Genomic DNA, 12513 nt, shown 5'->3' with positions numbered 1-12513 from the left:
GCCTTAATTTAGTGTCTCCAAGGCTAATCAACGTGGATTTCTCATTTTTTATTATCCTCGCATATAACGTAGATGATTATTATAAGGATATTATATAGTATTATATTACTAACGATCCACTAATTTAGCACACAGTTGTTGACTATAAGTAGTAGGTATAACGTGGGAGATTAATATAGTAGAATATTGTCATATCACTTATGAAGTATGAACCGATCCACCAATGTAGCCAGTCTTTAATAGACTATAAAAATACATTAGTAATATACAGAAATATTCTAGACTATAAAATAGTAGACATTGATGAAACCATCATAATACATTAGACTTCTTTGAAGATTGACGAGCTCATTAATGGCTACATCTTACGTTCAGCTTCTGCTTCTTGTTCTCGCATCACTCCTCTTCTTACGGGCTTTGTGCGCTGTTGATTTTGGGTACTGCAATAGTAAGTATCTATCTGCTAGTCTTGATTTTTTATTTATTTTTTCTTTTCTTTACGTTATTGAATATCTACTCTTCAAACCTTGAAAAAGTACTGTAGATATGTTTACTAACAATCTTCGCCTTGTTAAAACAAAAATAAATAATAATAATCAATCAATCTCTACGACTGTTGTAGAAAATGGATACGATTACGGTAACTTCAGTCGTGTAGAGATCTCTCCGAACCCGGTTGGACCTGAAGACAACTACCTAAACATTACTGTATCTGGTTATGCAAGTACGTAACCTTTTTTTGTGATCTCCGAAGTTTTAGCTCTCTTTTTTTCTTTTACAGTTTCTAATATATTTTCTTGATAAAATACTTTTATGTATACAGGCAAACAAATGAACAATGTAACTATAGAAGTGTACGCAAAATCAAAGAAAACTACTGACCTTCTAGGAGGATACTCTATCTGTAAGGTGGGTAATGCATGCGTAATTAGATCTGGCCTCTGTTTTAGTCCTGAATGCTCTATTGAAGCTCGCACCAAGTTTGTGTTACCTATTCCCAAAGTTCAAGTGGATGACCTTGAGGTATTATTCTTAATTTTAATATAGTTTTTTGAGAAAGGGCTTCTTAATTTTAATACTTATATAAATTTAGATATACAGTTTCAAACTAGAACTGGTGTATCAAGTCGCAAAAGAAAAAAAAAAATTGGAGTTTAGTTTTAGGAATTAGGACTTTTGATTATTGAAAAGTATCAACCATGAATCATATTTTAATATGGATGATTTGGTCCGTATGATTTCTGGTTTAAAATTTAGTTGATTATATTTTTAGTTTTTAGTTTTGTTTAAATTAACTTATATATCAACCTTTAGTCTTTTCAGCTAATTTAATTTTGGATTCTGTTTTTTTGGTATACACAGTTTATGTATCACTTGAAATCATATTAAAATATGGTTCGGTTTCTGAATCAATCTCTATCCGGATTAAGATTTGATTTTGAAAAAAAAAACTTTTTTTTCTTTTTTAAAATCATGTATTTGTTTAAATAATGCATAAGAGGCATATATATGTGTATACTGTTATCGTTCCTTAATCCTAGACTCCTAGTCAGTAATCATTGAAATCGCATTGAAAGACCACTAGGACCATTTAGGTTTCATTAACATGGGTTTCGACTGACTATCTCTTTTCAAACTCTCTGAAGGATGACTTCAAATATGTCGTATCTCTGCTTGAGGACGATCTCGTCAACTCTTCTGACTATGATGAAAAGTTTATAGAAAGAATGTGTGTTGACTTCGTTGTACCTATGTCGGATTCCACATTGGACTCTGCTTAATCAAGTCGGTGGGTGGAAAATATGTTATCAAGCATTTTTATGAGTTTTTTCGACATACTCGCTTGTCTTCCCCCTTTCTTAAGTGTGTTTCAAATAACTAATACCGAGTTCTGGTACTTTATGTTGTAATTTTGGTTTGCTAATACAAAGAGTTCACTCCAATGCACACTAGATTAGAAAACAATCGAACAAAAAGAAAACTGTAGACTCAACCTTTAGCTCGTTCAACCTAACAGCCTATCAATTGATATCCACAAGTGTGTCAACCAAAAGTAAAACAAATTTAGAAAATAACTCCTTTATCATGTGTTCCGACTAAATATATTACTCATGTATGTAACTTAGTTCAAAAGAGTATCTCGTAGAATTTACTTAAAGCACTATTTTAATTTTAATTTCAGTTGAACATACTTTTCTCATATGACGAAACGGTTCTATTCTCATGAGTTACCATGATTTTCTTCCTAAAGCAGAGAAAACAATTAACGGTGCATTGTGCTAATGGTGTTAGACTAGTGGTTTAGTGTTTGGAGTAGGTTTTATTGCACCAACGTCTTAACGTGTAAAACAATACAACTAATCTCAAATCAATATACCTAACATTGAGGAAAATCTCGACCTTGTCCACACTATAAGAAGAATATGAAAGTTAATAAATATGCTGGGATAATAAAAATGAATTGGTCGCTTTAAGCAGCTTTCTTGGCTTTGAAGCAAGACAAAGAACCTAATGCTTGGTGTAGTGACTTTGTTCTCAAGAAACCTCCGGACAAAACAAAAGCTTTAAGCTTAAGCTTTGGATTTGTCCCCCCCTCTTTTTACTATTTTGTTTCAGATGAATACCACAGCTTCTTCTGGCAAACCAATAGCTTCTCATTCTCTGATTCAGACTCTGTTTGTTCCTTACGACAACTCCATCTCAGTCCTTTAGCAACTGATGCAATAGTATCCGCAAAATAGCTCGACTCGCGTATAATGGCATAGCCATTAGGACGCAAGATCCTATCCATTTCTAGCATAACATATTTCATCTCACACCTGCGTAAGACCAGACCATTACTTAGCACTTATTAGAGCATCAATGAGTTTCAAAGACTATATATATTAGCTCTTAAAGTTTGGGGCCAAGAAGAATGTTTCATTAAGTTTTGTCCAAGATCGGCTATGATTACCTTTGGCTCTCAGATGTAAACAGACCATCAACATGAAGAAGATCATAAGTTCTTGGATACGTCGAAAAAGCTTCACACCTATGAAACAACAGAGAACATTACATAAGTGAATTCAAAAGTGATGATAGAAGATTAGGTTTAGGTTATGTTACCAGTCATGATACGTTCCAATCAATCCACGATCAAACACAACAGGAAGTGTATTAGCTGCATAAGAAGAGACAACGTTCATGACCCACAACGGATCATCGACCAAAGCAGCAGCTAAACCACCATAAGCAGTGTTCATATCCATCACATTCCTTATCTTATCAGACCCAATAGCAGGCAACAGCTTCTTGTAATGCTTAGCCCTCGTCTTCCACTTGCTACTATCCCTTTTAAACAAGCCACCGTTTCCTCCAGGAACATCAGAGACCCTCTCGGGAGTTGAGTGCAACCTCTCTGGCCATTTAGGAGTAGATTCCAAATCTGTCTTCTTAAGCTTAGGGCTTGGAACCACAACACAAGGGCGTAACGGCGTGTACCAAGCAGAGTCCGGTTCTAGGCTATCGTCACATTTTGGCGGGTATGCATCAGGGTCGTTAGACAACTTGTTGTAACACGTATTGTCTGGAGATTTCTGCCACACTGCGATATCGTCTTTCTTAGCATACAGTTTAAAGCACATTGAGGATAACAGATCTTGCAGCTTCTCGTAGTTTGATCTCTGCTCTTCAACGGTTGTGTCCCAACCTTTCCAACGGTTCTCGTAATTGACTGGTGGACCGGACAAGACCCAGAAGCCACCAGGTCTTAGGATACGGTGTATCTCAAGAAGATAGACCCCACCTGAGAAAAACAGGAACGAGACAAAGATTATTACATGAGTTTCAGTTGAACTAGCATTGTCAGATTTGTCCTTGGCATATTATCCAAAACGTGAAAACCGAATCCATACCGAATGAAAAAAACAAAAACAAAAAACAGAAAACTGGCTAAAGTTACAAAAAAACCAGTACTATTTCTATTTTTTCTAAATCCAAAAAATCGAAACCGAACTAATACCTAAATATCCGAAATATAACTTATTTACCTAAAAAATTCAAAAATCAAAAATTTAATTTATAAATTAAAAATTATTCAAAAAAAAAAGAATCTAAAGTACCCAAATATTTTTTTTTCATTTTTTTTTGGAATTTAACTCGGGTTTTCAAATTTTGTCGGATTTTTAACCCTAAAAATTCGAACTAAATCCAAACAATTTCTAGTTAGGTTATGTTTTGGGCTTTATAAATAAATCCAACCCGAACCTGAACAGATCCTATCCAAAAATGCTTAGTTCATAAATGGGTCCTAAAACACCCCAATCCGAATAACCCTACTCGACCTGAACCTTAAACCCGAAGCCCCAATGATAAAGAAAAAATTATTACCAAACTCAGTCCATGGAATAAGGCATCTTGAGCAATGAGCCATATCAAATGAGTTTGAAGGGAAAGGTAGACGTTGAGTTGAAATGATGCCGAGTATCGCAGGGATACCACGCTCTAGAGCAAACTGGACTTGAGCTTCGTGGTTGTCTCTTGGGGCTAGTGACACCGTGAGGATACCACGGTCTAACAAGTCTCCTCCCCAGCTTGCAACCTTTAAAAACAGAGCAAAGTCTAAGAAGTTGAAGAAAGGAACCTCTAATATTATTTAATTTCAAGAAGCTCACCCCACAACCAGTGTCAATGGCAGTTCTTATGGTCCCATCTTTCATCTCAGGGATTAAATCTTGCATCAAATCGACATAAGCACTAACTCCATTTGGGAACATTGTACCTCCACCAGGGAAGATGAACTTCTCTCCCTCTTTCTTTAGCCAATGCTGGTTAGATTTCTGATTGTTGATCCAATCATATGGCACATTCCTGAACATTAAATCACATCAAATTGTCATTTAACTTCAAAATATCTGAGGAGAGGAGAGATCTAGAGAAGCAATATTTACCTGTACCAACATTCGTTTTTACTCTTAGGCCATCTTATTGGTGACTTATACCCATTAGGAGGAGGGACCAGACATTGCTTTCTATCAAAGACAGGAGGACAATGGCGTTCCATGAAAGTAAGCCTGTGAGTACCATACTTCTTCCATTTCTGCCACCATACGAAATCAAAACATTAGCTAAACTCTTTTTACAGATTCAAGCACTAACAACTAAAGAAAGAAAACTGAGTGTACCCTTGGATCGGTGCAAGGAGTGTAATCTTGGTAGTCACTGCTACACTCCGGGAAAGAAACAGATTGAGGAGAGTTATAGGAAGATCCAGCTTTTGCAACATCATTAACTTGGAGTTTGTTCTTCCCACAATAAAATCCACCGAGATAGAATGAAAGCCCACATAGTAGAATAAGTAAAACAGTCTTGGGCAAAATCTTTGTTGAACCTCTCTCAGCTTTCTCGTACTTCTCATCCTTATACTTCATCGTCTTTAGACCAAATTAAAGATAATAAATAGTATACCTGCAAGTATACATCAACTTTTGCTCAGAAATGGTTTTCCTTTATTGGGGGCCAAAACCAAGAACGAGAAAGTACTTAGAACAAACAGAACAGCGCAACTCAAGAAAAAGATCAAACAACAGATTGGATCAAGACACGAACAGCATCAAACACTGCCAGTTATGAAAGAGAATGATGGGGCCAGTCACTCCTTTGACAAATGAGAGACTTGAAGAGTTGAGGAAAAAACAAAAGGACAAGGAATCGAGATCTAATAAGGGAACAGAACAACATTGCCGACATTAAAAAGATATGTTGCTTTAATGTTAATCACATGCTGTTTGGGACCCATCAACTCAGATGCGACCGCCAGAACATGCTCTCACCATTTTCTATCAAACTCGAGGACAATAAACAATTGGTATATGGATATCCAAATAATAAATGCATACACATGAATGTATTCTATATCAGGGATAACGTTAAAACAGCTTCACTTTCGCATTTAAAAGTCTGAAAACAAATCTGCGCAAGAGAAAAGAAAAAGCTTGCACACAGCTAAAAAGCACAAAGGAAAAAAGAAGAGAATTAGAATTGATACTTGGCAGACACGGAAAGGATTTAACACAGTATAATTTGAGAGAGCAATAATAACATAAGACGGAAAACATACAAGTTAACAATTGAATCTGACTTTTTTGTTTTTTTGTAATCCAAATTCAAAAATTACAGACCGAAGAGTTTGCAGGAGAATCGACTGTGTTTTGTTCTTTCGAACACGAATTATGTATATGTAATAGAAAATTTGAGAAACTTTTAGATCTGTTTTTTTTTTAAAAAAAAACCAGAAGTCGTGGAACTAGCATAGAAAAATCAGTGGAGATGCATGAAGACAACAAAAAGTCAAAAAAAATCTGATATGTAATTTTGATTGAGAGGCGAACGTGTGATTACCCCTAGGTTGTTCGATTCGTGTAGTCCTCTATTTCTGGACTCTTAAGCGCGATTCTCGAATTAACGATTCGAATGGTCTCCTCGAAGTTCGGAGGAGAGGATTTTCCGGCGACCGAGAGCGACTTCGGTTCTCTCTCTCTTCAGGTTTTTTAAATCCAAAATGGGAGAGAGAGAGATGAGAGTTTGCAGAGAAGCTAACGTTACGTTACCATATATATATATAGCTTCTTATGCAGATTGAGTGAAAATAAAAATAATTCCTTTTTTACTTTTTTTCGTTCCCTCTCTGTCTTTCCTCTACTTTTCAATCTTTTACATTTTTTTAATTAATTTTGATTAATATTAATTTTTATTTTTTTGGGACAACAATTTCGATTAGTATTATTTTCCACATAATTTGTTGTTTTTATTTAATTTGAATGTCGATGAAACAAAGAACAAAATAATAGTCACATGTTGTTTCTTAATTATGATGGCATCATGTTCTCTTAGCTGAAATACTTTTCCCATGAATGCCCACTAATATGTGTATTTCCTATATATTAATTGAAAATAAAGATTATAATCTTAAGTTTGTACTAATTAAAAAAAATACCTTGTTTAGATGAGAATATCTTAAACTTGCTTATTGCTGACATAGCAGCATTGCGAAGAGTCTTGGCATACCGTAGTCTAAAAAATGTCCCTAGCGAAATATAAATGTCGGACACATATATTCAGTTCCGAGCTAAGCGCATTTCTTTTGTAACGTTTGTAATTAAGTTTGGTCGGACACTATATAAAATATGTTCTATTGTAAAATATCATAACGTGTATTATTAGTTTGTCCCTTTGTAGTGTTCTCTTTGATCCGAGACTGTATACAACGTTTCTTCTTTGTGTAAAATATCATAAGAATGTGTATTATGAGTTTGTTCCTTTAGAATGTTCTCTTTGATATATTTTTTGTATTTTCAATGCACTTTTTATCAATTAATAATGGCTAAATGTAAACTTCAAGAAAATTAATTTTATTTTCTGAATTTTTATTAGTTTAAAATTATAGGAAATATATAATCACAGAAAATTATTTATTTATTTTAACATGTTTTATTAATCTGTGTGAGAAAACTAAAACATATATTCATTTTGAAATAGATGGAGTATCATTTTGAAACAATTTTTTTTTCTAGAATATGTATTTTTTTTGAAACAGAATGAATATAAACTATGCCTATAGCCAAAAAGCCAACATTATAAATCTAAAATGTATATATATATATATATATATATATATATAAAACAAAGCGACCATATATAATTCTTATATTTTTCAAAACCATAGGTTTATATTTTTCTTTTTTAAACTCAGTCCGCGCTAAGCGTGTATCTTATCCTAGTCTATATGGGTCTATATGGAGTATTATTACCCCCAAAATGTAGAATATCTTATGTGCCAGAGCAAATATGAAAATCTATAAATGATAGATCCTCTAGGAAAATCGTAACGGATTATTTTTAGATCGCCATTCCCGGAATTAAAGGTTTTAGTTTGGAAAAATGTATAATTGTTTGGGAAATTTTGAAAAAATACATTTGTATGAGATTTTAATTTGAATACTACACCATTATATTATTTTTTTGAAAAACTACACCTTTGTATATGTAAATTGACTAAATGATCCAATTTGAATATTTAAAATTATTATATATAATTTTGTCACAATATTATTTAAATATTTAAAATAACGAGTTTTTATTTATTTCTTTTCAAAAAACAATACCATTAAATCTACACAATATCTTTCAAAAACATATCTTATAATTTCTTTTGAAAAAAAAACGCCTTGTTCCTCATATCTTCTTTTGATTTCTTTTTGCTCTCCATTTTTGTGAAGCATGTCTTCTACCATTTTTCTACTTTCTGTAATATCTTCCATTTGTTTTCCATTTTATGTTGTATAACTTTTCCTTTCCCTAATTCTTTATTTTGTGTCATTTACATATTTGTTAGTCTAGTTGCTTTTATGAGATTTTAACTTTAGAAGTGATAAATCCTGAAACAATCGCATATGCAATCTAGAAGACGCAGTAGATCCAGTAAAACCTGATTTTCAAGACTAAATAAATGTAGATCATCACCAAGAATCAGAAGCTGCCACTGAACGACCTGAACCTGGAGCATAATGTTTTTCTTACAAAAATTGGAACCTACGAAAACAATGATTCGTCATAACACCACAACATCCATGTATACAATTATCATATCAATTTGTTCATGTATTTATAGCACCCACTAAGTTACTAATAGTTGGTATTGTATTTTTTTCAGAAAAAAAACAGCTAGTCTTTATAAACGTCACGGAACATCATGACAACATTCTAAATAAAGATGATTATTATAGTTATATATAAATCTAAAACTTCTTTGGAATCATGCGTTTTTCTGGTTTTATTAACTTTGTAAACATCAGATTCTTAGTCTTTTTTTTTACAAACTAAATTTAGTCATAACAAAACTGAAATGTTAAAATATTGAACTAATACATAATGCTTAAAAGGCCGTATATGATGAATAGAATATTTGTTTGCAACGTAATTGTGTAAGCTGTTTATATAGATTTTAAGTTATTTCAGAAATTTTTGTATTTGCTATCTTAAATCATTGACGTAGTTATCTCAAATATATGATTATTTCAAAACATAAATAATTTCGAATTCATATTTATTTTAATCTTTTAATTTTCTATAAATTAGGATAAAAAGGTCTTTTCATATTTCAGAAAGTGTAATTTTCAAAAATTGAATATAAAGGTATATATTTCAAATTTCAAATCACAATAGGGTACTTTTCAAATTATCCCTAATTGTTTTCCTTTTTACCACCAATTGTATTTTAGATTCTAATTTCGAAGCTTTAATTAAATAAGTATATGAATTGTATCCCCGCCACCGACAAAACGATTCACCGTCAACGATACGATTCTTATGCATAATTTTTTTTTGTAAAACGGCATCACATGCATAAACTTAACCCACTCATACGAAAATCATAATTTTCTGGTAATTATTTTTGGGACTAAAATTTACATAGTTACATGAGTTTCACAGTTTAAAATGTTCATGTTTCAACAAAAATAAGATTTTTTTTTAACAAATATAGGAAACCCTTTCTCAAATTTTTTTTTTGTAACCATTCAAAAAAAAAAAAACTTGCAACAGATGGGCTTAAAACTTTTTTTTTTCAAACTTGGAACTCCAAGTCTTATTGTTTGTTTTTATATCTACTATAGATTTTACCGGGCTACGTCTGGGTTTATTCAAATAACATTTTATTAATATTTTTACAATATATTACTTCTATGTTATAAAAATATAAATAAAAATTGAATTAGAATCGAGTAAATTTACAATTGTTTTTACTATTTAAAATATGTATGGGATTATCCAAAATATATTTTCTTACAGATGCAAAATGAATAAAGAATTTGTTAAACCTTAGTTATTATCCAAAATATCTTATCTTACATATTTAAGTAATTAAGAAAATATATTATTAATCTCCACATCACATATTCTTTGTTATATATATTATTTATATCATATTAATGTTTTTATTTATATGTTATTTAATATTTTATAATATATTTTCTTACGATTATAATCTATTTTTACAATTGCAATACGTAAAGCTACTCATTGCTTTAAATAAAAAAAACTTTTAAAAATGTTGTATGTGTTAAATACACTGAAAATTCTATGAAAATAGGATTATTACTATATTTTTTCCAGCAATTATTATTACTATATTTTATGTTTAGTTATAAACAAAACATATCTTACAATATAGCTATAGTTAAAATATTATTCTGGATTGAAATTCAATGTAAAATGATAATCAAAATATTCTCAATATATATTCAAATTTGTTTAAATTTTATTATTATATATTAGTTGGTTTTAAAATTACTATTTTTAAAAATATATCAGGTTATTACGCTATTATTAAAAATGAAATTTTTATATACCAATTAGGGGAGTTTTTAATATATTTTAGTCCAAAACTATGATCCAAAAACATTATTTTCTTATTACTTTTTCATTTCCAGTAAAAACATTCTAAAATCTTGTACTAATATCACAAATTGAAAATACAAATTATTTCTAATTCGATATATTCTTATTGGGGGTGACCGGTGACCAAGGAAATGAGGAGAAGAACACAACATTCCTTAACGTTCCTTATAAAAATTACCATTTATGAGGAATAGTTGTTCCCCTTCGTTCTTTTTTTTGTAGAGAATTATAATACAAAATTGTTCCTTGTTAATTTTGATAAAGAACCATAATTGCTCATGATTTCCAAAATTTTATTCCTATTCATTATTTTCTTATTCATTCTTAATGTTCATACGATGGTTACCACTCACACCATTATTTTAATTTCCATTGAAAAAATAGTGATTTAGTTTTTTTCTTACTTAGTGTCTTTAATATTTTTGGTTAAACTTCATACACTATTTTTTTTTAATCTTTCTTACTTTTTGTGAACAGAAATTTTAAAACGTTTGTTAGCTGTTATTGTTTAATGTGGTACAAGTCAATCTTGTAGGTGACTTTGAGAGGAGGCCAAAGCTCATCAACTGACTTCTTTTTCCTTGTGTGGTTCGGTGGTTATTTCATTCTACTTCTCCTTGTTAGAGTCTGAGTATTTCTTTTGTTAGTTTCTTTGCGATTGTTTAAATACCTAAAATAAAGATTGCACATTCAAAGATGTAATTCAAGTGACATGCCAAGTAATGGAAAGAGTACAAAGAATTCTGCAATAAACTAACATGGTGGAATTGAGACAAAACAGAAGTACATAATTTCTCACGATAATAATACAATCATGTTCTGCATATTATAATTCCAACTGTATCACAAGTAATTAGTCAACATGATTTACTCACTGAGCTAGTTTGTGTCTATTTGTCCTCTCTAGCACACCCAGAGCCTTGGTTACCATTTTCAACGCCTTCTTTAGCTTCTTTACCGGCTTCCTCTCTATTTCTGGCATGTCCTCCAAACACAGCATCATGGACTTCTTTATGAGCGATCTCTAATTTGTCTTCTCCAACAGATCATCATCACACTCTTCAGGAGCTCAGTGCTTGCACATTCCCTGTAACCGGCTCACAAACCCCAGTTCCTTGCACCATCTTTTGATGTAACTGTGGTAGACATTGGGGACATGAGCTGCCTTTTTCAATGCTGCCATTTCATTTCTGGCTAACCTGCTTTATTCAGCTAGTGTTTTACATCTTCCACATTACCATCTGGCCTTTTTGCTTCAGTGTTCTTTAGCAGAATGAAATGAGTGAAACAAAATATCAAATACGGCCACGTCAGTCAGCTTCCAACTGTCAAAAGTACAACAAATGGATACTCAGGATTGACCAAAAAAGTTGCCTGTGAGCTTGAAAACGAAGGAAACCATAGCAAAAAACACATGATTGTAAGAGATTAGAGAGCAAACCTGACTGTAACATGCGGAGACGCTTCTCTGAATCTGAAGCATTTCTCTATGTGTCATATTTCCCACGTTTGCACCTAAGACTCGTGCCGCTTGGTGTTGTAACAGAAATTCAAACCAACTTCTTCCTCTTATATATTAACCAACCCCAAATTTATATATTAATCAGACTGAAATATATATATATATATATATATATATATATCCCATTGTATACACTGAAACAATAAGCTGGATTCATTAGATTCTCTGACTCCAAGTGACACAACAAAGGGAAGATAGAAGATAGATAGTCATATATTATAGTGAAATTTGTATATGTACCTTTGTTTGTTTTTCTGTTGGTTCGCAGCTGCATCAACTTTTAATCTGCCTCTTTCTTCCACACGTGTGATTCCATACTTTATATATGCATTGAGTAATGCCACAACCATTCAATCACAATACATAACGGGAATTTAATAACCATACAAACCAGCTATAGAATAAGAGACATTTGAGACAAAAAGGAAAAAAGTAACACAAACAATGAATAGTTTCAAGACTTTTGTCTACTAAAAGCTGATTAATTAAAAATGCAACGTTAGCTTTTTCTAGAGAGAGCTTAGACCTCCCCTTTCTTTTTGTTTCATAGTTTCTTT

The 12513-nt window shown here is 31.9% G+C and overlaps 2 protein-coding genes across 5 annotated transcripts; one reads left to right on the top strand and one right to left on the bottom strand.

The window, feature by feature from the left end:
- Window positions 1-2188, top strand: LOC125583834 (MD-2-related lipid-recognition protein 3-like). Its single transcript, XM_048751359.1, has 4 exons — window positions 1-448; window positions 623-724; window positions 824-1023; window positions 1647-2188. The coding sequence occupies exons 1-4, from the start codon at window positions 355-357 to the stop codon at window positions 1779-1781; spliced, it is 531 nt and encodes a 176-aa protein (XP_048607316.1). The 5' UTR covers window positions 1-354; the 3' UTR covers window positions 1782-2188.
- A 170-nt stretch (window positions 2189-2358) lies between these two features.
- Window positions 2359-6597, bottom strand: LOC106422259 (probable methyltransferase PMT21). Of its 4 annotated transcripts, none has more exons than XM_048751357.1 (8): window positions 6379-6597; window positions 5163-5445; window positions 4929-5077; window positions 4653-4848; window positions 4369-4579; window positions 3106-3784; window positions 2954-3031; window positions 2359-2819 (listed from the first exon to the last, which is right to left on the bottom strand). In XM_048751357.1, the coding sequence occupies exons 2-8, from the start codon at window positions 5406-5408 to the stop codon at window positions 2603-2605; spliced, it is 1776 nt and encodes a 591-aa protein (XP_048607314.1). In that variant the 5' UTR covers window positions 5409-5445; window positions 6379-6597; the 3' UTR covers window positions 2359-2602. The 4 variants fall into 4 exon arrangements, with proteins under 4 accessions (XP_048607314.1, XP_013718526.2, XP_022555775.2 ...); XM_013863072.3 differs by lacking the exon at window positions 6379-6597 and adding an exon at window positions 5587-5793; XM_022700054.2 differs by lacking the exon at window positions 6379-6597 and adding an exon at window positions 5521-5686.
- Window positions 6598-12513: the final 5916 nt, after the last annotated feature.

The sequence above is a fragment of the Brassica napus genome, chromosome C3 (genome assembly GCF_020379485.1).
Source record: "Brassica napus cultivar Da-Ae chromosome C3, Da-Ae, whole genome shotgun sequence".
Taxonomy (NCBI): Eukaryota; Viridiplantae; Streptophyta; class Magnoliopsida; order Brassicales; family Brassicaceae; genus Brassica; species Brassica napus.
This window is presented reverse-complemented; position numbering and strand designations above follow the sequence as displayed.

What these genes read in the sequence shown, in the direction of transcription:
- LOC125583834 (XM_048751359.1), top strand. Translation starts at nt 355, where the DNA reads ATGGCTACATCTTACGTTCAGCTTCTGCTTCTTGTTCTCGCATCACTC. An exon ending in TGATTTTGGGTACTGCAATA is followed by an intron (nt 449 to 622) that starts GTAAGTATCTAT and finishes CGACTGTTGTAG; the next exon opens with AAAATGGATACGATTACGGT. An exon ending in TACTGTATCTGGTTATGCAA is followed by an intron (nt 725 to 823) that starts GTACGTAACCTT and finishes TTATGTATACAG; the next exon opens with GCAAACAAATGAACAATGTA.
- LOC106422259 (XM_048751357.1), bottom strand. Translation starts at nt 5,408, where the DNA reads ATGAAGTATAAGGATGAGAAGTACGAGAAAGCTGAGAGAGGTTCAACA. An exon ending in CCATTGACACTGGTTGTGGG is followed by an intron (nt 4,580 to 4,652) that starts GTGAGCTTCTTG and finishes CTGTTTTTAAAG; the next exon opens with GTTGCAAGCTGGGGAGGAGA. An exon ending in TATTCCATGGACTGAGTTTG is followed by an intron (nt 3,785 to 4,368) that starts GTAATAATTTTT and finishes TGTTTTTCTCAG; the next exon opens with GTGGGGTCTATCTTCTTGAG.